At 35.3% G+C, this 25,903-nt stretch overlaps 1 protein-coding gene across 23 annotated transcripts in view; it reads right to left on the reverse strand.

Moving 5' to 3' along the window:
* Positions 1-25,903, reverse strand: part of CASK (calcium/calmodulin dependent serine protein kinase) — a 226,172-nt gene that overhangs the window by 11,731 nt on the left and 188,538 nt on the right. For 5 of the 23 annotated variants that reach the window (XM_055803009.1, XM_055803007.1, XM_055803010.1 and 2 more), the window contains 9 exons: positions 25,436-25,514; positions 20,618-20,703; positions 18,788-18,856; positions 13,314-13,382; positions 11,922-11,957; positions 8,981-9,177; positions 7,640-7,755; positions 2,459-2,539; positions 2,287-2,367 (listed from right to left, as the gene is read on the reverse strand). In XM_055803009.1, coding sequence (XP_055658984.1) covers positions 2,287-2,367; positions 2,459-2,539; positions 7,640-7,755; positions 8,981-9,177; positions 11,922-11,957; positions 13,314-13,382; positions 18,788-18,856; positions 20,618-20,703; positions 25,436-25,514 — 814 coding nt within the window. The remainder of the gene's footprint in view (positions 1-2,286; positions 2,368-2,458; positions 2,540-7,639; positions 7,756-8,980; positions 9,178-11,921; positions 11,958-13,313; positions 13,383-18,787; positions 18,857-20,617; positions 20,704-25,435; positions 25,515-25,903) is intronic. The other 18 variants (XM_055803020.1, XM_055803017.1, XM_055803021.1 and 15 more) reach the window with 7 other exon arrangements.

A 25,903-nucleotide genomic window follows, 5' to 3' on the forward strand; every position in this document is an offset into this window, starting at 1 on the left:
ATTATAGATCATAGTTATTATTTTAAGGAATTCAAGAACAATGGATTATATAAACCATATAATATCACTATGCTACTCACTGATGCCCTAGGCCTACTGAACTTACATACTTTTAGAGTTCCCCAAAATTCTCTTCTTTTGTAAAAAATTTCTGTATTTTCCTATTTTTACTTAAATTCCTATGAGGTTTTCTGCTTCTAAGTTTAAAAAGTGGGTGAGGACCTGATTACTTGTGGTCAAGATTGATGAAAACTAATTAGCAATAACATATTTTTCAAATACATTGCTTCTGCAGTGGTAAAAGATGCATGGCCTACTAATCCTTTTAATTAACCACCACTGTGTGTGACAGGAACTTTATGATCAGGTTTTCAGCAGGAAGATAATTTCTTCATAAAGCATTCCCCAAAAGTCCACATCCAACACAAGGCCTATCTCAAAAGCTACCTACTCCTACCACGGTTTTGTGAAAGAATGCAGAAACAAACATCCCTGAGAGTTGGAGAGAATAGATTTAATTACCTAGAGTCAGCTGAAAGACAGATCAGGTTCCCATAATACTTGAAGTGTATGTGATAGATTTTATATGATCTGTTTATAACACTAACATAAGAAAGTAATGGGGGTCTCTAAACACCAGTATAAAGTGCTAATTTAAATGCCCTAAATGCCTTCAATCTGAAGCATCCATATAGAACTACTGGATATAACACAGGATTTAAAGAGACCATTGCTATTCTGGAGTGGGGCTGGAGGTCAGGTGATGTCTAAAAGAGGCATCTGGACATCGTACTGATGCTTAAGCACCTGAATTTCATCCTGATTTGCAGTCTAGACTTTTTAGCCTTATATTATCAGTGAAGCAATTTCAGTGCTTCCACAGAGCAGGGATCTACAGGAAGCAATGTAAGGTGTGGTTGGCATGGTATAGGTGAGTCCATTTTAATCAGTATTTGAAGACAAAACAACTAGTTCAGCTTCTACCTCCTCACAGCAATCAATATAGTTAGCACTTGAAAGAGGCTTAGTGAAAAGCACCCTGCAAAACATTTATTACTCTTTGTTTCAGTTCTTTGTAATGGAGAATGTATTTGCTGGGTTACTACTCCCCCTGATATAATCATGTCTGAATTGAGTAACGTAGGTACAATGTATATCACACACTACTGACACTGCACTTTTAAAATGTCTAATCCAGGATTTTAGTCTATAGATATAAACAGCAGTGTGGCAAACAGTGCAGCTTCACATTGCTGCTGGGGTGATGATTTAGTGGCCCATGCTTTCAAAAGGGCCAGGTCTTTCTGTTTTCCTTCTGCTGGTACTGGCCTTTGTCTAACTCCTTAGTCAGCAAGCCTGGGAAACAAAGCAGCAGCCAACTAACCCTTTTCCCCTTCCAAACAGATTTACAGGTAAGTCCTTAAAAATAATACTTTTTAGCAACAACTCCTTATAGATAGAAAACCACCTAAGTCTAATTTTAAAGTAAAGCACTAACAATGTATAAAGAGATTTAAATTAATACATAATGGTCATCAGTGTAACTTCTGACCCCCATATTGTGTTTCTGGGTCAGCCTGAAATATGAGTAGACACAGTTAGCTGATGGATGCTCTTGTTTCAGAATGCCTAGCTTGAGGAAAGAGGGTGCATCTCCAATAGATCATGTAGTAGGATATGCAATTCCTGCCATGGTAGTGATGGAGATTATCATGAAGGGAAAACAGCCCTGTGCTCTTCATAACAACCCACTTGCAAGCAGTGAAGTTAACTGCGTTCTCTTTTTCTTATTGTCATCTCTGGAAACTTGAAGTTATTTTAGTACACCAGTCCTCAAGGCTAGGCTGTGAAAAGTAATTTAAAACGTTCAGATCAGGTACACATTAAAGGTTTCCTCTAAATCCAGTTTATATTTTTTCTCATGGGAATTATACAGTTTTAAATGTCAAGGCTGTTCCAATCATACCTGAACTGTAAATGTAAAATTAGCACAGAAAAAAGAAAAATGTTTTAGCCTTCATTCTAAAGTAACAAACATTTAGGGTAGAAAGAAGTATGCTTAACAAGAAGTTTTGTGACTACTAAGAAACTTTCAATGTAAAAATGGTGCTACTTACTACCCTTCTGCCTGAAAAAAAAAAAGAATAAATATACCCAGTTCTATCACAATCCCCACCTTTAAGATAGGATTCAACTCGGCAGAACTGCACACATGTAGCAGTACAATGGGTGTGTTGTCAAGGATGACACCAACAATTTTGCAGCACATTGAATGTTGCTACTTACGAGGAATGGGGTAAGCAAATCTGTCCGGGTGTTTTGTGATGAGTGTGTTTTTTATGTGTCTTCTTCCAACACCGTGGGCACCTAATCCACAACACAAAAATGAATTATAAATTTTCCACTAAAAGAGATTCAAAACTATGCTGTAATGTTCAGAATAATAACTCAAAATTACCTAGTAAGACTAGTGTTTTCCTTTTGAATGCTGGCAGTTTTACTACTTCTTCATATGTGACGAGATCTAATTGATCAAACACTAAAACACAAAAGAAACCCCAACGGGGATAAGAAAAAAGGCACATTAAGGGTGATAATTAATTGTGCTACAAATTACAATTCTAGCAAGTTTTAGATTTATAATACAAAGTAATATGCTATGGAAAATAAAACTAATTTCATTATGCAACTTTAACAAAAGTGTTCATTTAAAAAATGTTAAAAAAAGCAATAATAAAGCTACTTAGGAAAGTTTGCATGTCCTTTCATGCACTGTTCAGCAGACCACAAAAATTAGCTAAAATGGCATGCCATTCATGTTTGCATTCCTAAAAAATAGCAATATTAAAGAAAAATCTGTAGACAGTGACCAACATGAACACAATATGAGAACATCTATTTACACTAAAGATAGGGCTGCTTTCATAATCATGTTTTAACAAGATCTAAGAGCAATGTACAGAAAAGTGTTAATAGCTTGTGGTATTTATTCTTCAAAGCTACCACCATATTAATTGTAATTAGAGTTCTCTTTAAACACACGTGCTAGTTAAATTGACATGCTTTTAAATCTTGTGACAGAATGAAGAATTCTAATGAAAAGTGATGGCATTACATAAAAGAACCTCCACCATATTTAGCGAAAAAATGTAAAAGTATTATTTCAGAAATAATTTCAACTGCAATTGAAACTGGATGAATTCCTTCATGCCTATCAATCTATTGTCAATTGCCAAGGTATACAATGATTGACAAATCAAGTTTTGTTCATTAAAAACAGCTTATTCCTCCTGTGCCCAATAACACAACACCTCTGGTAATTCTTGCAGAATTTTAATAAAAAAAGAAGCCAGGAGGCAGTTAATTATATTTATAAAGATTACAGCAATCAGCAATTGTGAGCAGCACAACTAGCAAGAGTTTTCAGTCCTGTATTTATGCATGCTATAAAAAGAAGGGAGGAGAGACTGCATTTAAAGTATGAGATCTTTGAGTGTTCCCAAGTCCTATGCTGGTGTATTCACCTCAACTATATCCCATCCATCTTTTAAGATGAGTCCAAATATATCCCTCTCCCCCTATCCAAAACCTCTTCTGAAAGTAGGCAGTGGTGGGAGCTTTAGTTTGTTTGCTCCACAAGTCCCCAACCACCAAGATCAGCATTAAGACTGTGAAGCCTACCAAAAAGCAAATGCTCTTTGTAATTAAGTCCCAGTTAAAGCAGCAGAAGATTTAACTTAATGTGTTTTTTTTAATAGGGCAAATTTTTCAATTCAGCAGTCTTTTTACCCTAAAGAAAAAGTACAGCTACTTCAATTTGGTCACACTACAAATGTCTCAATTGCCATACTCAACTCTTTAAAAGATACAAAAGTGAAAACTTCTTAGTCCATTTAAAGCATTTTGAATTTTATCCTAAAGAATCTCTTTCAGCCTTTCCCCAAATACTACAAGCAAGAATTCTGTCATATTTTTCTCCCATTCCACAGACACGGAATTCTTACTACTGTCCTTTTTGCACCTTCACACTATTTAAACTAATTAATAATTCACTTCATATTAGAAAGGGTTAAAGATCTACAATATGTTAAACAGTTTCACCATTCTAACTATCTAGGCCTGCATTTTCCCATTAAAAAATCATAATAATAAAAAAATCAATCCCTTATTTTTTTCTTGAACAAAACCACATTATGTTAGATACAAACAACAGGAACAAACAACATAAATGATACATATTAATGCCTTCATCACAAACTAGCAGCATGGAGAAGATGTGTCTCAGTCTACATGGATTTAACTAATGATTGTAGGGTTTTCAAATGTGAAAGAAAAATGATTAATTTTTTTAATATACACAAGATATGAGGAATACAGGGCACATTTAAAGACTAAACTTCAATGCTTCTGTGTTACTAGCTAATAAAGAAAAGGAGGTCTTGAAAGGAAACAGTAAGAAGCAAATAAAGAGGCATTGTCACTTGACAGGTTACTTACATGCACAGAGGCCATTGGGAGTAAGACAGCATGAAAAATGTACAGGGGTCATTGAGATATGGCTTGTAATATATTAGTAAAATAAAAAGTATATGCACAAAATAAACTTTACCATGCAATAGTCTAAACACAAGGCAAATAAATCACATTAAGAAATGATAAACGTATTTTATAAAAGCTTGGCAATTTTCTACATTATGCATAATATGAAGCATAGGTCTAGTATGTTCTAAAGAGTGTTCTTTTATGAAGTCCTGCAATAACATTCCAGTAAAATAAATAATATATCTAGATATCAGTATATCTCTATAGCATTTATAAAAATGCCAGTGAACCTAATAATGAAAAACATCTAATTTTTTCCGTGGGCTTTGGTTTAAAACTGACTTTACAATGATAAGATGTATATATGATTGTGAAATTGTCTCTTGAAGGACGCAGTACTCTAATATCAAGTATGGAGGAAAGAAAAATGGGATTATATTTCTCTTGTAAAGGAGAATATATTTGTTTTTAAATATAAAAAGTACCTGAAATATTCTCCTCTTTACTTCACAAACTATGTCTGATTTGCAGAATAATTTCTTTTCTAGTTCCAGTAATATCCCAATAGAGCACACCAAAATCTTAGCTCTCAAATCACCAGCTAGCCACATAAATCTTAGCTGACCATGAAGTATTTTACTAGGTCATTTCTCAGCACCCCAGTTCAGACTCATCCCTAAGACAAAAATAACAGGGAAGTCCAAATAGATTACATACTGCTAAATGATTTATTGAATTTTATGCTAAGATATGAGAGAAATAAACTCCACTTTCTTTGCAAGAGCAACATTTTGACATCTGGATTAGACTTCTCAGTTCCAAATTAATTATGTTTATTTTGGATCCACCAGAAGAAAACATCTGGTTTTTATTCTGAGACAGGTAGACACTGAAAGTTTGCAAAAGCCAGTCCTGCCATATTTGACTAACAATACCAGACATGACAGAGTAGTGCAGAGAAAATAAATTCAGTACCACCTTAGTTAAACTTAAATTCATGTGAGTACCACAGCATTTCAGTGAACCTCTTTATATATTACATTTGGCAGAATTCCCTGGAATATTACTGGCATCACCTTTAATACTGCAAGGATGCCAAGATCAAAAAACATCAATAAACTAAGAGAAACCTTGATTCCAATCTGCGCTTTCATAAACTTTTTGACTTCTTAAGGGAAAGGGGAAGTGTCAGATGGTATTCTGAAAATAACAGTTTCTTTTATGGTCATTATGATAACGTTTAATGCTCATGTTTCTAATTTTTGGCAAACACTGTGCGCCAATGTAAAGTGACTAACAGCACTGACAGTGGCAAGCACTAAGGTGGGCAAACTGTGATTCAAAGTGTCACAGTTTGCCTTCTCCAAAATGTCCCCACTCTATCAAGACAGAAAAGTCTAGATTACCTTCCTTTCAGGGATGTAATTGATACAAAAAATCTTTGAGCTAGTTTTGCTCCTCAAGTATCACCTGCTCCTTCTCCTTCCCTAGCCATCCTTTTTTCCTTCACCTGTTCTTAGTAGCATGCTGTGCTTAGTCACACTGACATTATTAACTATGCAGTTGCACTGTGGGCTGCATTAAAAAAATTATCTGCCCTAAAGAAAAAGAATCTATGCTTTTTGTTGGGTTGCTCTTCAGTTAATACCATTAACAGTGTGGCCACGCAAAGTTATGCTGCCACAAGTGAAGGGAGTAGCGATGCATTGGGAATGTATGCTATGTGCAACTGGTAATACTTTAAACCCAGTATCATCAAAGACTTTGTGTCATACAATCCAGTTTATTCTCATAAGGTCATAATTAGTAATAGTCATAAAATCCAGTTTATTCTCATTAAGTTCATAATTAGTAAAACATGGTTTAGTGCTACTGCAACGAAGTGGAAACATTAAAACCCCCAGAATGTTAAACCAGCAAAAGGAAGGAAACAAAGCTTTCAGTCTCTACTTATAAGGGTTTTCAGGGTAACGAGTAATTATATATTTAACTGTGAACATCTTAAATGCGATGCGGAATTAAGGAGTACAAATGACAGTTACTGTTCTTTGACTTTCCTGGAACTTATTTTCAAATGACTTCAAAGGAAACATAAATTCTGAAGTACTGATATATTATGAGCTCTGATACCGCACACAGATTGCACAGGTAAAGAGAAATGTGAAAATACAGATTTATATTGTTTCATTGGTGCATTCAAGAATGCAACTGAAAAAACCCCAGAAATTAATGCAATATATAAAATATTTTCATTACACTGTTTGGACAAATATATCTTTTAATTCTAATAAAAATCTCTGCAAGCCTCTCAAGAGACCACAACATATTTATCATCATGGTATGTGATATCAACACAAAAGCAATAGAAACAGTTTCAACACATTAAGTATTTTATATTAAAAGGAGAAATGAACTAAATTCCGTTCATGAATGAATGCGTCTTCCTTCTTTACTACTAAAACTAATGAATTTTGCTCAGCAAGGATGTTTTACTTCACACTTCTACCTAAAACGATTTAATTTTTCAGCAGTCTAAATAGAAACCCAAAACTTAGGATTCAAGCAGAGATCACCTCAAGGAGGAAAAACTTCCACAGTTTGTTCTATTTTGGGTAACTGTAAGTAACACACTGACTATGTCATGGCTCTTATTCCACTTCCAGCTGATTAGCACTTCAAGAAAAATGCCCTTTCCTGATGTTTTTACATATATAAGCTATAACTATAAACACGTATTAACAAGGATGCTACTGAGAAGTCTTCTGTAGAGCACAGTACAGTTATATAGATTGCAAAATTCATATCCTGATTCTAGTATCTAGTGGTCCTTTAAATATAAACCCCAAAACAATGTAAGCCTATATTAGGATATATCACAATGCTTTTACTTTGTTGCAGCTTGCCTTTCACTGAATAAGCTATATGTTTAAATAGCAAAGAACAAGCAGAGTAATGTTGGCATAATCAGAATTTTGGTTATATTTTCCTAAGTAACTCATTAGGTTTATATAACAGTGCCAGCTGAACAATTAATGGCAAGGTTTAGATTGTAAGAAATTTAACCTGTTAAAGATACTTGCATATTTTTTTTTCATACCTGCATTGTGCTTTGCCAAATATTTGTCTTTGTACTGCTTTTTTTTCTTTCCAAACCAAGTACAGCTGGCCTGTTGCTCCTGTTTGGTCTTCTCCATGGCAATACAAGCAACTCGCCTGGCATATGGAGGAGAAAAATTTTTTTTTTGTTGTGATCAATGATTTTTAAAAAGCCACACAGAATGAATTAGGAAAATAAGACTTTTTAATAGTACAAAAGTACAGATAAAACTTTGCAAACCCCTTTTTTTTTTTTTTTTTTTACATTGTCTTAAAAAAGCACTTACATACAGAGGTATTTTGATAATAAAGAATATCTTCTTAGTGGTAGATCACTAAAGCTCCAGATCAAGTGAACGTGGGAGGAAGGGTGGCTACTAAAACGGCTGTAGGCTGCTTTGCACCAGATTAGACTGGAAGACCACTATAGTCTAAATTACTTCAGAGCAAGTTGTGTTGTGTTGAGGAACTGTTTTGAGGTCGATCTTTAGGATGAAGTATTGCAAGTGTTCCTGTTGCAATGTATACCAGTGTCTCCCTTACATCAGGGCTTGCAAGAGAGCTCTTGAGATGGAATGAAATGTCTTGTCTACCTCTGCCTTCTAGCAAAATCTCTTTTAGCTAGTCCAGGTGGCACAGGTGCTGTTAAACCCTTTCCAACACTCTAATTCTTTTACATAACAAATCTTGTATGAAGTATTTTGGGCTAGATTATGTATACTGATAAACCTTCTTCCATTATGGCCATAACTGTAATGGCCCAGGACCTGCTTGCCAGAGCTTGTGCTGATACATTTGAAATATTTACTAAACAGCTTCTGCAAGAGGTTGTTTAAAGGTTCTGCATTGCTTTTGTGGTACTCATTGCCACTGCTGCTCATTGAATCTGTCATTCGGGAATCTTTGCACTGTGATTTCTTTCTACTTTTTGGCTTTCATTCAAAACCTATCAATGATCTTTGTGCTTTGTGTCTTGGCATATAAGCGGTACTGATGATAACACTGTTTAGAACCTAAAAGACAAATTAATTTGACCCCCTTACATAAACAATTTGTACGTAACCTTCAGTCATAGTTTCCTGTAGTATATCAGAAAGCACGATGTTTACTAACACAGGTGTTTATTTTTCTAATGTAACCACACATACAATATTGCATGCAACCCTTACTACTACGCATATATGAAAAAAAAATCAGTGCCACAAACTGAGGCAATCTATAGACTTTTTTTTTTTGTAAAAAGAAAAAATTATATAAAAACTAGCTATACAACAAAGAAAAGCATGAAAGACGGAAATAAAAGCAAAGCTAAATTAATTTTTATAGAAAATTCAAGTCATACCATTCTTGAAGTTCAGGAGAAGGAATAAGACCTGCAGTACCGTTTTTGGAGTTCTCAAGTTTACCCTGCCACCAGTTGTGATCATCTTTGCTAATGATTTGGATAATATCACCAACTCGGAATCTGATGCCAGCTTCTTTGCAAGGAATGAGGTCATCCTTCGCTGGATCATATTCAAATTGTGCTCTTACATATATCTATAAAAAAGTTTATAAAAGACACTGTGATGTTATTACTGGTACAGTATTAAGAGTACCACGTGAAAATTTGATCTGTGCATGTAGCTACACATACTATTTGCAACAAACAAAGGACGAAACAGAATGGCAAAAGCATGATAGTTGAAAATGAAACAGAACTCCCCACCCCAGCAAACAGTGAAGCTGTATGATGTTATTTTGAAAGCTCATGTCTTCTACCTACTTTAAAACCTGAACAGCAAAAATGAACACATAATAAACTGATAAGAGTCCCACAAATCAATATTAAATATCATGAATCATTACAGACTATAAACCAGTACGTTACAGCTTGAACTGTACTGTATTTTCCAACTGAAGTCCTATGAATTGTTTTAAAAATTTGTATGGCAGGAAATGTTATTGGACAGTATGAAGGACTTAGGTTACATTAATGATCTTTAGTATTTAGACTGAAATTTTGTACCTTGTTTTAGGACTAAATAGGAAGTCCTGTGTTGCACCTATTACATAGAGTTACTTGAGAGGAATCTGGCAATTCTCTGCATAGTTTTTTCAGTAAAAATCTACTCCCATATAAATTAAAACTAATGACTTGAGTAAGTTATCCTCTAAGAAACATTAGCAGAAAGAAGGTCTCAACCCTAAAAAATAAAAATAAAAGTGATCTCCAATTTTGGTTACTAATTAGAGCCCTGATGCACCCAAGGATCTTAAAATCGGAATTAAGTATGTCCAAGATGGGTAATTTCTACAGTTGATGAACTTCAAACATTACCCTATAGCATTTCAAAAAGCCATGTATACTCTACTCTGATTTTCTTACTAAAAATCAACTAGATTTAAAAAAAATAATTTACATTGCAAAGGAATATCTTTCACTTAAACTGCAACAGTTTTCAACTTTGCTCAAATTCTGCTCCAAAAATAGCTGTAACTATGCAGTGTTAGGACTATTAACAGCACTTTAAAAAGTTCATTTCTATAGCAATCCAATCTGCAACCCCACATATGAATAAATTAACTTAAAATGGCTAATTGCTACTATCTTGTACCTGCATTTTTATTGGTTTAAAGTGAGAGGATCAGATGATAATACCAACACCGAACTCAACTTTCAATATACTAAATCTGACCCTTGTTCTGCTGTGCACTGAGTGGGTGAGTTTAGACAAGCAACCAAACCTATTTTAATCACCTGAAAAATAGGATATTTTGAAATTGATTTAATTTATTTAGTAATTGGCTTTCTATGAAGTAATCAGCATTGAACCAATGCCTTATTTCCCCTCACCCTTATCTAATATAGGTCTAGAAATGTAGGTCATATTTTTACCATCTAGAAACTTCCTTGCTTTTCAAGTCCCTGCTCCAGTTTGAGCCATCATCCACCAAATATTGGCAGTTCATGGAAGGTTACAGACTTCCTTACAGATAGCGATGTATCTGTTATCAAAGCCCTCACTGTCCTCGAAGATGACAAGCTACAAGAAAAATATGCTGGTTCAATGGGAAAAGACTCTTGGAAAAAACCAGGTAACTGGGTTTTTAAATGGTGCGAGTATGAGAAACACCATTATTCCAATATTGCCTTAAACAAAGGGTCTCTTCTGGGAAAAATACCTTGTGAGAGGTAAATGTAAACCTAAACACAACAGCTTGGAAGGTCTTTCATGGAGCCTTTCCAGGATTATGTTCAGGCAGCTGGGAACTTCAGAAGACAATAGAAAGTTGAAAGAATCATACATATATAAGCTTTAAAAATGGGAAACAAAGTGAGAGCAATCCATTCTTGTAACAGATGTTCCAACTAACTTAACCAGATAGCAGTATAAAAAGATTTTCAAAGACAACAGATCATGGAGTTAATTGACTCTTTTGAATGGAATTGCAAGAGTTGTTATTAAAACTCTTGGGAGAGAATGAGGTTGAGTCCACTGCTAAAGAATCAGAGGCACATTCTGAAGGGGTTACATATAAATGGAGCAGTTACTGAAGATGAGACACAAATCACTTGATGGTATGTGTTGATTTGGAGGCTGCAGTAAAAAAGAAATCTTAAAATTGCAAGGAGAGTCATAGGGAGTCCTCTGTGGAGCCCTTAGAGACTTTCTTGGGATTCTCTGGAGAGGGAAGACCTTTCTTTGGTTGATGATGACATGTACTACCATCAGGTCAAGGTAACAAAGTTAAGGGAGGTTACTGAGTCTGGGCCTTAGGACTGAAAATTTAAGAGGCTATCTTCAGATTTCTCAACCCTTAATAGAAACTGTCATTGATGTTTTTTCTTTGAAGAGCTTTGTTAATGTTAATAATTAGTTATAGACCAACTCAAGCTTTAGAATCTTTGTCAGTATAACATTTTAGAGTAGAATATTAGACACTTGCCCTACTAGCCTCCACTTCAGCTAAAATACATGTCTGAGCTTTCCTCTAAGATGAAAATCTGCAGAGGTCACTGCACAACAGTAATTCTATTAATGCGTTCTGAACTAAAACAACAACTAGTTAAATTGACAATGACTTTGTAACTCTCACACATATGGACACATGAAAAAAAATGCTATTTTGAATTAGCCACAAACAAATGAGTTAAAAAGAAAAATGAAAAAAATGGAACAAATTTTCCAAGCTTAAATGTTTTAGTCCAGCACATACAGAATATGAGGGGGAAAAAGATAAGCAGGGATGTTCACTAGCAGCTAAGTTTACAAAAACTCCCATGGAGGATATCTATTCACCTGTCGTCCTTTTGGTTGTGTTGTCGATGGCAAGTCCTGCAGAATAAAGTCAACCCAGGAGAAGAAATTTTCATTTTACTTTTTAAGGGTACACAACACCATCTGTTAGTGATTCATATTACATTACAGTAAAATGGTAAGTCAGACAAAAGTATAAAGCGTTGACCCATGTTTAGAAATATTTTTTTCTTAAGAAAAATCAAACCCAGGCTGTTTAGCAGCAAGCTGAAGAAAGCAGGTAAAAAGTTTAAGCAGATAGAGAATGTGCTTTTTAATAAAAACTTCAGCATCTTCAACACAAAAGCACTGTCAAGTGAAAGAGGCTCTTTATGTGATGCCTTTTCCACTTAATATTTAGTCCTGTTTTTAAGAGAAGAATGGCTATTATGACTATTAAAAAAAAATTAATGATGTATAATATGATTAATTGTGCCAAGGATTAAGATTATAACTACTCATCATATTACAAATTCGATTTAATTCACAAAAGTTTTAATTTTTTCATTTACACAATTATTTTTCATTATATTAATTAATAAGCACTTTACCTTGTGGCAAATGATTTCTAAGTTGTAATTTTTTTAATAGTTAAAGAAGTAGTTACTCGGTTTTTTTGTTGTGTGCATTTTTTTTTTTTAGCTAGTCCCATGAACTCATGATACTGCAGCACTCTTACTGAAGGAACTTGCATGTGTAGTTACTACATTGGTCCAAACGATGACAAATGATAAACAACACAAATTGCAACATTAATATACTTTAGAAAAACAGGAGATCACCACCGCCTTTCTACCTGAATATATCTGAAACTGAAGTACTTTGTGTTAAAGATGTGATGATAATAGCTTGGTTTGTAGTGCAGTTTAAAGCCACTTCCTTTCGCTTTTCATGTCCAGGCAAGGCTCATATTCCACAAAGTATGTGCACGTACCACAACAGCAGAGGGCACACCAATTCGTTAACTCAGATAGCGGAAACCAGTACACGTTCCAGTGGTCTCTCAAAACACAAAACTTAAAAAGAGTCTAAAATGTCTTGAAATACCAACTGCACAGTTATTCTTTCTTCAAACACTGCTTCCAAAGTTCAGGATGGAAATAAAACTTTCACTTTAAACCTTTGCGTAGTTTTGAGGAAACTGCTAACAATGAGTTATGAATGACTGAAGTGTCACATTACAGTTATTAACATTTAATTCACTATATGGCTTTTAATAAGGATATGTTGGAAAAAAATCTTAAAAAAAAGAAAACGGGGAGTTACATATGTAATAACCTTGGTTCTATCAGCAGGACAGAATTTTCCACTGACCACACAATAAGTAGAACAGTAATGGCAGATGAGCACCAACAAAACTTTCACGCTTTCTCTGTGTGGAACTGGAAATCTTACCGAAACAGAATTGTTAGTGCTGCTATGACCATTAGCTGGGGACTGTCTGGATGTAGAGGGGGAATCTCTCTGAAATAAGACACAAGGTTCATTAACAACACAACACTATCACAGGAACACAGATATTTAAAAGAACAGTTACATCCACAGCCTTATAACCATTTGCTTAGCTGCTTCATCTGTGAAAGTTTCCACACTACAAACTCTGTAAATCTGAGAAGTTTTTCCATAGTTAAAGATGCAGGTTTGACATTTTGATGTATGCTAGGTAATAACTATTTTTATAGTGCCTTAGCAATCAATCAGCTTTTTAATTACTGAGTATCTGCGACCTCTTATATCTCGGGTGGCTGACAATGTTAAAAGCTATTAGTCATACTGGCATCTTTGTTCAAGGTAATTATGTGAAAGTTATATACTGAATAGTCTTTGAATAGAATGAGGCACATATTCCATTTTAAAGATGCTTCTAAATCTTTTTTCAGCTATATGGTGGAAGTCAGTGTTCATCAGTTTCTATTCTATAAGATGCCTCAAAGGCACCAAAGCTAACACCTGAGAAGGAAGCTGGATACTTTCTTCTCCCTCCTCATCCACTTGAAAGCACATTGAGGGTTTTTTCCTTCAACATTCTTATGAGTATAGAAGTATTAAACTCTGCCAAAATATATCACTTTTAAAAAGCCTCCTCTCTAGATCCCGACTACCAGCATGGTCCTACACTTCAGTGGGGAGACAGCAGTTGCAGGGGGCATATGAGGAAATTCTACAGAAAGGATAACAGGAATTTCTCACTGGGTTTTGCAAAGGCAATGAGTCACTTGTAGAGCAATTTTCTTCACATGCCATTTTGATTGTATGGTATTTAATTCCATAAGATCAGATAATTGAGCCAACTCTTCAGGACATAAAATAATTCACTCAAACATCGTGAAAAAAAAATCCCCTTTACCCCCAAAAGAATTTTGGAATATAATAGTCCACATTGAAGGTCAATTTAGGAATGTCTGGTAATTTTGCATATCAAAGATAGCAGAAAAAAAGGGCTAAAACAGTTTTCAAAGAAAACAAAGTTATCCCTGTCACATTTTATCAATACAAGTGCCCTTTGTGAACAAATGAAAAACCAGAATTGGAACTAAACTTTTCATGCAATATTAATCAGGTAAAGGTCCTCTACTAATATTCTCAAACTTAGACTAATTATGTGATAATAGATATATAATAGTTAATTAGATAGCACTCATAGCTATTTTAAAGCATCAAGAAGAGTTAAAATGACAGGCAATACTTTGTCCCTTTGCTGCCTGTACCTTGATGTGCAGGCATGTAGAACTCATGTAGAACTTCTGCACTTTTTTGCAGACTCATTAGATATGATTTCACAGAAAGTTCCATATGAAGCTATCTAGATGCTTGCTTTGATTTTAACACAGTTGAGGACAATATTATGCCTGTAAAATCATTGTGGTTCAAGGTCTGTAGGTCTGTATAGTTCTGCTACATGCATGAGAACAAAACACTCATTTGTCTCCCAAAACTACTGGCAACATCTAACAGACCAGGGGAAAGCAGTTCTAATTCTTTTTACAAAATCACTCCAGCATAACAAGTTTCAAATGTTCAAATGAAACCAAATAAGCCATTCATTATTGAAAAAAAAAGAAAAAAGAAAAGCCTCAATGAACCATTATTCCTTTTTTTGTGTATGGGATTATCAGCATCATCTTTACCAAATAGCAACTAGGAGATACTTTTTTTGAAAAAAAGCAGTGACTTCCTTCTTTTATGAAGAGATTTTCTGCTTCTTCTGCAATTCTGTCTCTGCCATTGTCTCACTTTCAAGAAGAAGTAAAAAATTAATTATACTTTTTTTTTTTTTAAACCTAGTTTGTTGTGATTTGCTAGTCTGTGATGGTTTAGCATGGGAAAGCCTTGGAAAGTGATGCAAAGTAATTTGGAGAAAAACAAGTTTACAGTAACTTGGAGAATGCCGCTATTTCTGGACTCTCCTGAAAGCTTTTCCCTTTGAAGGAAATTTTCTTGGTTTGAGAATGTTTTGATTTGTATTCCTCCAACAATTCTCAACAGAAAACAGCATACTACTCAAAGCAAATGTTCATCATAACATACTGAGGAAAATACACATTTTCAGTGCTATTGGTGATTTCAGTACTAACTGTAAGAAACTGATCTATTAAGCTCATCAAGAGGCGTATCTACAGTTTTTAAATAATTAGGCAGTTCAGCCATATTTTCAAAGGCATTTAGATTCTTGATTTCCTAGGGACCTGCCTTTCTTTCCAAAAATAGCAGACTTATGTGTGGATTATGAAGGATAAATAAATGCATTTGACACGCAGCCCTATAGCAGAAGTCAATTATGTCTACTAAATGTGGCCTGATCAAATTCAATAGTGACAAAACCAGCCAGATTAATGACAGTCTTGCCAGATCCACAAAAATAAGCCCCATAACAACAAAACCCATGAAAACCCTAGAGACTTTCCAAAAACCTCAAAATACATTTCAATTTCAGTCTTGCTCAACTGCCTTTCTGGCAGTATTTTTAATAGAAATGTAAAAAAGATTTAAGACTATAAAAAGTCACATAGTTTGAGCAGTAATGGAAACACTGCAAGACTAAAGGAATAAATCCATGGCGATTAGCACCAGATTTCAAAAATCTCCTATATAAAGGCTCTTCTTAATGAAACAACTTAAGTGTTTCATGAAGACAATCTGAAACATAAAGGGTGTTTATAAAGAAAGTTTTCCAGTTAAAAAAAAAAAAAGAAAATGTACTTCCCTTACCATTCTCACGTATCCGACACTATAAAAGATTACTTGGGGTGTTTTGTCAGTACAAAGAACGCAAATGTAGCTAGAGCAAAATGCTTACTCAGTTGGATAAAACTGAAATGTATGAACAGCATATGCAGTCATCAGCCTTAAGGAGAATGTATTGCAAAAATTACTTAAGTTCATATTTATGTAAGTCTGTAATTTCCTGGGTATCTGAAGCAGAAAACAACATCTTGGCCACTGTGTCATCTAGATACCTGAGTAACGCAGGCCATTTGCCACACCAACGGCCGAACAAGTCATAAGAAAAGTCTGCTCCATGAAATAGAAGGCCTGGGTGCAGGAAAAGCCACAAATCCCCAAGAAACTTGCAACTATCCAGTTGAGATTTTGGAAACTGCCTAGTGACACTCAAGTACCATCACATACTACAGGGACAAGAACTCCCTAAATATACAGAAGTGGTTTAATATATAGAAAACACCACTATAACGTTTCTCTTAAATGGAGAAAAATATGGCAAGTGAAATGCAAATCTCAAGTTATTTAAAAAAAATAACATCCCGTGCCCCTTCATTTATTTATATAAGGCATACAGATGGATTCTATATGGAAGACAGATCACCTCTGATTCTACTAACATTTAGTTTTTCTTATTCAAGATTAACAAGATGTTTTGCAGTCCAATGATGTGATTGTGGTAGAAACCTCAAGAAACCCCCCAGTTATTGATTCTGTTTTATATTCCTCTTCTGGTAAAACTATACTATGTGAGATGTGAGCACCGCTCCATGACTGAAGAGAGGGGGGGAAACCAAACATAAATTTGTATTGAAATATTGGCAAAAAATACCTTAACTAGTAACATTATACTAGCGAAGACCCAATATCTCTGAATTTAACCTGCTAGAGGACATGAGAAGCAAGCTCTCTGTGTCTTAGCAACGTTGATTCAACATTCATTTTTAGTCTTTATCAATGGCTAAGTATTTGAGTTATCATCTGAATCACAATCCTGAAAAATTACCTGAAAAAAATTCTCTCTGTACCAAAGGACTAGTGATGCTTTAATAGGATGATTTAAAAATGTTGGTTTTTTGTGTACACTTGGTAAGAGCTGAAAATCTAGCCAAAGTCATAGTGTGGCTGAGTAGCTGGAACACTCAGCACCCTCTGATTAAATGAATGCTAAATGCCATGAAGTGTGATAAGTAGACATGCTTATTTATTTTGCTTTGTCTTTGACCACATATTTCTAGTTTTGCTGTTTTTTGCAAAGGAAGGCAAAAGTCCATTTTCCCCTCTTCTGTGAAACAGTCATGAAGAACCTAAGGACACAAAGCTAAGGAAAAGAGATGGCCTGCTACAACTAAAATGACACCTAATGGTATTAATCTAAAGCTGTATGCCAAATTATTTTTTCCAAATAATCATCTCCCCACCAGCTCTGTAGTTTCACCAGTTTCTGTATTTTAATATTGGGAAGTGAGATATCATTTATTATTACTGCTATTACAGCACAGTAGTTAATACATAAATTTGTCAGCACGCTCTAAATTTTCTATTTGAAGTTTTTTTTAAAGCCTTTGCATTTCATGAAAAACTTTTGCTTTCGTACTTATACCTTTTAAGAAAGTCAGCCTCATAGGTGAAAATCTGTCAAACCTTCTACCTCTAAACCCTTTTATTTCTTGTTGACTTCTATTAGAAGTACAAAAGGCAACCCAAAAACTGTATTTTTTTTTCCTGCATACAGATTGTTCTGACAATCACAGCAGCAGTTTCTGTGTGTTCTAGCATCTGCTGAGACACAAGAACAATTAGGGTGAAATCACAGCTCTAATTAAGATAAGGTGCTTGACTTCAACGGGGACTGTGATTTCACTCTCAGAATTCTAATTTGGGAACTGTTTGTGCAGTTAAGCATGTGGCACAGAAAGACTGGCATCCTCTACACAGTGCATATGCCATCTGTATGCTTAAATTGGAACAGTATGTCTCAAGTAGCCATTTTCTAGAATTTAATTCCCTTCGCTTGCAGTCTGGAATATAACTTTGTGAGCAGAAGGGAATTAAACGTTACTGTGCACAAACCACACCACCAAGTTTCTAGTTCAACAAGAACTAACTCCAAATCTGTTTTTCTTCTGTAATGACAAATACCATTTTTTCTCATGGAAACATACTATTAAGCCACATGTAACTGTTACAGACAACCATCACAAATTTACCTCAACAGGGTTATACAGAAACAGATTATTCAATTAACCCTTAACAGCCCAAAGCAGTAAATAATGTTTGATGCCTAAAAAAAGGAGGATTGTTCCTCAGTTTGGGAACTTTAATAGACTTCCTGGAGAATGAGTTTAAATTGTAATTTTTAAAAGGGGTTCCTAAATGCATGAGTTGAGGATCCCCTTTCCTGTGGTTTTTTTTTTTTTGATAGGCTGTAAAGAGTTAGTTAAGGTGCTGATGAGATGAATATGAAGGCAGGGCTGAGTAGGTAGGTGGGACCTACTCATGTTCCGTTATCTTTGTTGTAAAATTGGTGTGCGTGATCTAACAGGACAGGCAGAAACAATTTCCCAGAAAGCAGTAACATTCAGCCATCAGCAGGCAGTTAGTTACAGGACTGAGGAAGAAATGGGATGGTTCATTAAATTCATTACCTCACAGGATGAAGACTGTGTGCGATAACTTGGCACAATCTTAAAGGTAATACTTCCACGCATTTCCCTCTGCAAAAAGAGAAGCACTTCTTTAAAGACTAAGATATTGAAGATAAAATGTCCGTAATCATTAATGCTTGAAAGGAAAGCATCATAGTTTGAGAGCAGCAGTATGTTTTCCTAAAGTAAATACTCAGAAAAGCTAAAATGCCATGACTAATTTGTCATTTCACTTATAAACAAACATTTAAGTTGTCTCTCATTAATCTAAAAGATAAACATACATTATTAGTTTGTTCGCCTGACCAGATTTTGAATGCCTAGAACCTAAAACTGTCTTTTAAGGTGAGAGACGAAGAGATGTGTAGGTTTCTTCCATGTCAATCTTTTCTTTGTAGCTATATTCTTGTGATCCACGGAGTCTTATGCAAGAAATAGTCTTCTAGCAAAACAGAACATGGGGTCTGCCAGTTTGCATTTACTACAGTGTATGAATATTCATAACAAGTAGTAACTGCAGGATAGCAGCAGACTGTGGCAACATATTTGCTCAACCATATCTTCTTAAATCACAGTTTGAATATAAGGGACACCACATGGCTGACAACCGCAGGACTTCATCTGGGCAGAAAGGTAAGCAGATCACTCCAAATGATCTCTGAGCTTTCCCCCTTTCACTCTTTGGCTGGCTTATCATGATAAAAAAATTATATTTGCCTGGACTCACTTAAGCTTGTCTATACGGTCCTGGATGCAACAGAAGGATTAGTGATATCATCCAAGATCCCAAGGTTAGGGCTGCATGCAGAAAAATCTGCAAGTGTTATGGAATATCAAACTGACTCTAGTAGCAAGGCCCAAGATGAAATTTTCCTGCAAAAAGACACTGTCTGAGCTCAAAATATCTTTTTTCTTTGTAACATCAATAACCATGAACCACAACAGTTATAAATTGAAAGAACGGGTGTTCCAGCTACATATAAGAAATACATTTTTCCCTATGATGACAATTATTGGAACAGGTTGCCAAAAGAGACACCTGTCCTGCCAAATCTCTGTCCTTGGCTATTTTCAAGGCTTAACAAGACAAAGCCCTGAGCAACCTGGGCTGCATTCAATGCTGACCCTGCCTTGTGCAGCAGATTGGACTGGAGATCTCCTGAGGTTAATTCCAACCTGAATGGTTCTACGATTTATTATATTTGTATTTGTGTAGCAATTACTCCAATAGTCAACAGAAGTTTCTTTTCTCTCATAGTATACTCAGTGACTACACTTGGTGTAGACTGAAGATTTAAAATAAGAATGTGATTTTTATAGACTAGGGATCAGTAACAGGAGGAAAGCAGTATTTTTCTGTTATGCCCACTAGAGACAAGAGAAGAAACTCCTGCATTTCAACAAAGGAAACTCAGACATTAGAAAAAAAATTCTAAAATGTAGAAGAGTTATATACTAAAGTCAGCTACCTGGAGAGTTTAGGGAACCTTCATTACTCAATATCTTTTAAGTGTTGGTCAGACATGCACCTGTCAAGAATGGTTGGGTGTCAATAATCCTGACTATGGGAGTAAACAGAACAAATAAAATGACACCTGGAGGTGCCTTCTACCATTCCTGGGTATAAGGTGCAAAATAGTGACTACTAAAGAACAGGGGAAAGCCTGTAGAACGCTTTTAACAGTTGAACATGGAACTCTGTGTTACATGCACATGTAGGCTATCAAGAATAGAAGCAAAAGGAGAAGTCACAATGCAATTACATAAAAGTTTTGTCAAAACAGGACAGGTGCTTTTATAAAGAACAGGAGAAAGATTTCAGGCACTTACAAGCATTTTTTGTAGTTGTTCTACAGTTTGATTTGCCACACTGATTCCGTTTATTTCTCGGATTTCATCCCCTACATGTAGTGTACCTGTGGAGTTAACAAAACACACACACAATCACCTCAAACACGTTTTTACAATTTGAGATAATTGTAAGACAGTACTAATATTCATACCAGGCATAAATATGAAACAAAATTAAAATAAGTTTTTTGGCTAGATTCAGAAAAGGACTTTGGTAGCTATGTATTAGTTACCAAAGATTATGAATCCATCTTTCAGACTGCAGTCAATGCACCAGCATGAGGTGCCCAGGCTGCCCTTAAGGTACACGGGGCAAACATCAGTCCCTTACAAGAACACTGCAAAAACCCACACATTGAAGAGAAAGTCATCTACAACTAGTCAGCTGAAAACATTCAACAGGAGATATTCAAGCAGCATTTTATCAGATGACTACTTAATGCATTTGGCTTCTAGACATAGTCTTGATTTTATCTGTCAAGCCACTGTATTTTTTAATTTCTCTGATTTTGATTTGCCATAGTTAGAACACGCATTTTCTGTATGTACATGTGGGTTCAGCTTGAATCTAAATGATCGGTGTGACCACCTACAATGTCAGATGATGAAACAAATGTCTGCTTAGCTTAGACAAGTCATAAACTGACCTGCCGAAGCTGGGATGGGAATGGCATGCTGCAGCATGCCTCTTAACGTTACTACAAAAGCTCAACAGGGAGGAGGCAGTGAAGGAATTATCTTCCAGATCAGAAGCAACCTAGAAGGCTCTTTTTTGGATGATAATTTCTGACTTGAGTAGCTCAAGACTACCTAATTCTCTAGCAGCTCTCAAAAAAGACTTCCATGGTTTATTATTAGTCAGCTGTTTCTCATATATAATGAAATATGACAAGACCATTTACTTCACATATATTTCTTTTTGCTGTATGATTTACATAATTTGTGCAAGCATCCTTTCCTAAATACTGTCCCTAATAAAATTACTGTACCTAATATAATTAATCTTACTTGGAAAACTAGTAACCAGCAAACATTTCCTAAATTAAACCATACATTTGAAAAATTACCTGAAAAAAAATCAATCAACTAGATCCCTGAAAAATCCTTAAAATTCTTGTCCTGATCCAAAATAGTCAAGTTTTTCCAAAGAACACCACGCAAGCAAAACTTTCAGCTGGACAAACGTATGAAAATCTAACTGTGTGCCTGCTAAACACAAGCACAGCCTGAACCAAGGAGAAGAATCCCCAAAAGTTCTGTTGCTATGATTCCCGTTGGGCTCTCTTCTGTGAAACAGAAGCTCATTTGGCAGTGCTACAGAAGAGAGCCCAATACAATAACTTGCAGTACTCTCAAGAGTAAGTCCTTCAGCCACATTAAATGCTCTGAACAATTCTACAGCTGATCTGCTGATAATGAAATTATAAAAAAGGATTCATCACAATTTTTCTTCTACTTTTCAGTAGAAAATTTATCATAATTTATAGTTTACTGAATGTGAATGCAACAGTCCTACATCTGAGTTTCAAATTAATCTAGTTCACATCTAGAATATTAATGACCAAATCTCTAGTGAAACACGTTGAAAGTTCAGTTTTGGCAGACTTTCGCAGAATGGCATTCAATACCCAGTTCTTAAAAAAATAATCTAATATAAAAAAAAAAAAAAAAGGCTCTGTGTTGACCGTATCATGCTAAAATTAAATTCTGTTTGAAGTGAGTGTAATTGTTATTAAACAATAATACTGAATCAGAAAAAGCATGTGTCCTGGAATAGTATAAAGATTCTTTGGCATTATTAAAATAAAATTCTGATGGAAATAAATATTAGAAAGAGAATCAGACTCAGTAATATCCCTGTATCAAATCAGTTCAATAGTGCACTTAAATAAAAGCCCCTCTTCTGGAGCACTTCCCATTTCTGTTACTCTGACAGAAGTGACTGTTGTTCTGCTCATGTCTGGAATAGAGCAGTATACATAAAAGTTGGAAATAAAGCATGGACATTTAGCAGTAGATGGTCATTCTGTGAGGGAAGAGGGTTTTATTATTTGCAGAAACTTCTTACTCTTTATAAATATTCTTGTTGGAAGAGTATTCGTGACATCTTTGAGTAACAAATCTTCCATACCATTTGTAGTTCCCATGATACCTAGGCTTAATCATCTAATTTTGGTTGCTTTTGGTTCCTTCTCTATCGACACTGCAGAGTTTATTTAGAACCTAAGCTATTCATGACTTACTGACGTATAACACCTCTGTAATAACAAATAATGGATGTATTTCTGGAGTAAATGACTTCATTCTTTATCTTTGCAAGAGACAGTGAAGACAGTTTTAGGAAGTGTGTGCTCTTGCTCTGCACAGAAGTATGAGAAATCCTACCCTATTAGGAAGAAGACAAATTATTGGAGTCCCTATTTGGAAACATGTCTTGTAGCCAAAGGAAAGTGAAAGCTTATGAATGTATAATCTTATTTTCACCAAGTCATCACATACATTTTGTTAGAATTGAATAAAACTTATCAGGGGTATCAATGTCTTAAAAATCGGTGTGAGTTTTACATTAAGTCACTTTGAGAATGTAGCATAGAAAATGTGCAACTGCTGTTCTTCTGGTGACGTTAAATGGGCAGAGCCAGTAAGTCCTCCCTCTTCTTTGGAAATCTTCTTAAATGTCATACTGGGAACATGCTCTTAAACGCATCTTAAGAATGAATTCACATTAAGCATGTATGCCCCAAAACCAGTCAGCACCAAAAGCCCCATGGGTTAACGTACTGAGAGTTGCTGAGAACTCAGGCTATATGGAGATCTGCTGAAAATGATATTTACAGTACGAGTAGTCTAAACAGAATCCACAGGTAAAAAGTAAACAGACAACTGAGCTAAGTTAAGGCATAGACATAAAGGTGAAAGCTAAGACATAATTAAAAGCCTGAGATCTAAGATACAATTTATTTACTTATCCTAAAAAAGCAGACAAGTCAACAAAAAGACAATTTTTAATGACTGAAACTGGTGTTTAATTTTCATTGAGGTGAATTCTGTGGAAGGTGCATCTTTACAGGCCTATCTTCCCACTTCAGCTCCCCCACCTTTTGAGTAAGGACAACTATAATGAGCAGGATGAGATGTAGCTGGCAGAGTCGGGAGGCAGACTTCGCAGCACTACGGTTTTGTGACCAGGAACTGTGTAGCTTGTACTTAATAGCGCTAGACCTGAAATTACACAGTTCCTGTAACCCTCTCAGTAGAGCTACTATCTAGTCATTGCTGTTATTGCCTGGCAGTTCTCCACATAGCAAGAGGAGACAGCAAAAACAACAACGTAACCCCCTGCCCTGAAACATAAAAGCCACAGATCCTGTCAATAGGGTTCAAAGACATGTTGTGCTTGAGATCATTGCCGACTTACATTTGTGTTGTTCTATTCAGTAAAAAAACTCTAAATCTAGATATGTTGAATGAAGCAGTGAAACTGAGGCACCTAGAGCACTAATAAAACCAGACACATTAAAAAAAAAGATTATAATACTACAGAAACACTTTTCGAACTAAACCTATGTGCAGAAGAGCTACCTTAGTTAGATGAAGCACATATAGGTTAAATTTCCCAAATCTTTAGAAGTAAAAGACACTGTATAATTAAAAAGAACAGAGTTTTATAATGGGCATAGCTGGATTTTTTTACCCAGCTTTAACAGGTTTAAAAAGTTTTAGTACCTCCATTATGGAACACAGTCATGTGAAACAACACTCTGCAGAGGATCAGCACTACCTAATTACAGTTGGAAGAAAACCCTCTTCCCAAGAAGTTTAGAGCAATCTCCTTTTAAAATCACTTTTAGAAGCCAAATAAATTTCAATCCAGCGGGTCCTCTAAAGGAATATGAAGGTCTATATGAACTGCATCTTTGCTTGCATGAAAAGTTTTATCTTACCTGCTTCTTGACAGGTTTGACCATATCAAGGAGATAAAATGAATATATCATGGAAAGAATGATGTTCCCTTTCCCTGTTTTATGTTTTGTCTTCCTAAAAGGAACTTTGGTCTGACAAATGATGAAAATTTTTGTGTTCATCAAAAGAAAAAGATGACAAACTGGAAAAATTAAAATAACCCTTTCTAAGGCTGCAATCCAAACTTGCAGCTAAAAACCTACCAGGGAAGTTCATGCTTAAAAGTAGGACAAAGCCCAGCTACTTTTTGACATCTGACCTGGACACACAAAATGGAAAAAAGGAGTAGACTGAAGATGAGAAAAGATGCATGTTTGCAGGGCTTGCCACAGTAGTGAAAACTGAAAATAAAGAGTCAAGTTCTAGGCACAAGAAATATTTTTATTTCAAAACCCATTTTTATAAGCCTCAGCATCAGAAGTACACAAAGATCCTTAAGAATTGTGTGAAAATACATGGAGAAATTTAAATATTTTGTGGCACAAAGCTCTTTCATCTTTGCTGTAACTGGTCTAAGGATTTATTTTTTTTTAAACAGAAGATTAAGTAAGTATAGCTCCAGAACTATTGGTACTTCATTCTCTTACTGAGCTATGCTCCTGTTATCCTAATTAAGGCCTAAATGAAACATAGCAGGTCCTCATCTCAAAATGCTGGCAGACATCTGCTCCTGGAAGTTAACAAAGGCAGTTAACAGGACTCCGTCCAGATAGAGAAGTACATTACTATGGAATAGTAGCAATCGAAATGAGGACTACGTGCCATTACACAGTTTGTACAAAATTATCTAAATAATTGTGTTTGAAGACAAAACTATTTGTGACACATAATTACCTTGCCGGTGAATCATTCCTCCGTGCATAATTCTTGCCACAATGCAGTGGTTCAGCTCATTCATTTTTAAAGTGATTCCCTAAAAAAAAAAAGTTTGTACTTTTAAAATAGAACATTAAGCAGTGTGATTCTTTAGTGGTTAAGAACAGTCACTTTTCCTAAAAGCTTGAAGGCAGGGTGTAAATTTTAAGGTTAAAAGAAACACTTTGCCACTCACTTAAATATGAGTAATGAAAACAGATACTATTTATATGTGAAGATGCAATACTTTAATATATAAGCATATAAGATTCTGGTTTGTTGAAAATGCAATTTCGTATTGAAATGCAAAGTGTTCAGTTTGGTTTAAAGCCTAATCTGCTATAACTACTACAAGGCTGTTTTTAAACAAAAACACCTCCAGTGGTACAGCACTAGTATGAATGCACACATGGCATTTTAAGTTAAGCGTATACACAGGAGGATAAG

Source organism: Falco peregrinus, chromosome 4 (genome assembly GCF_023634155.1).
Source record: "Falco peregrinus isolate bFalPer1 chromosome 4, bFalPer1.pri, whole genome shotgun sequence".
NCBI classification, from domain to species: Eukaryota; Metazoa; Chordata; class Aves; order Falconiformes; family Falconidae; genus Falco; species Falco peregrinus.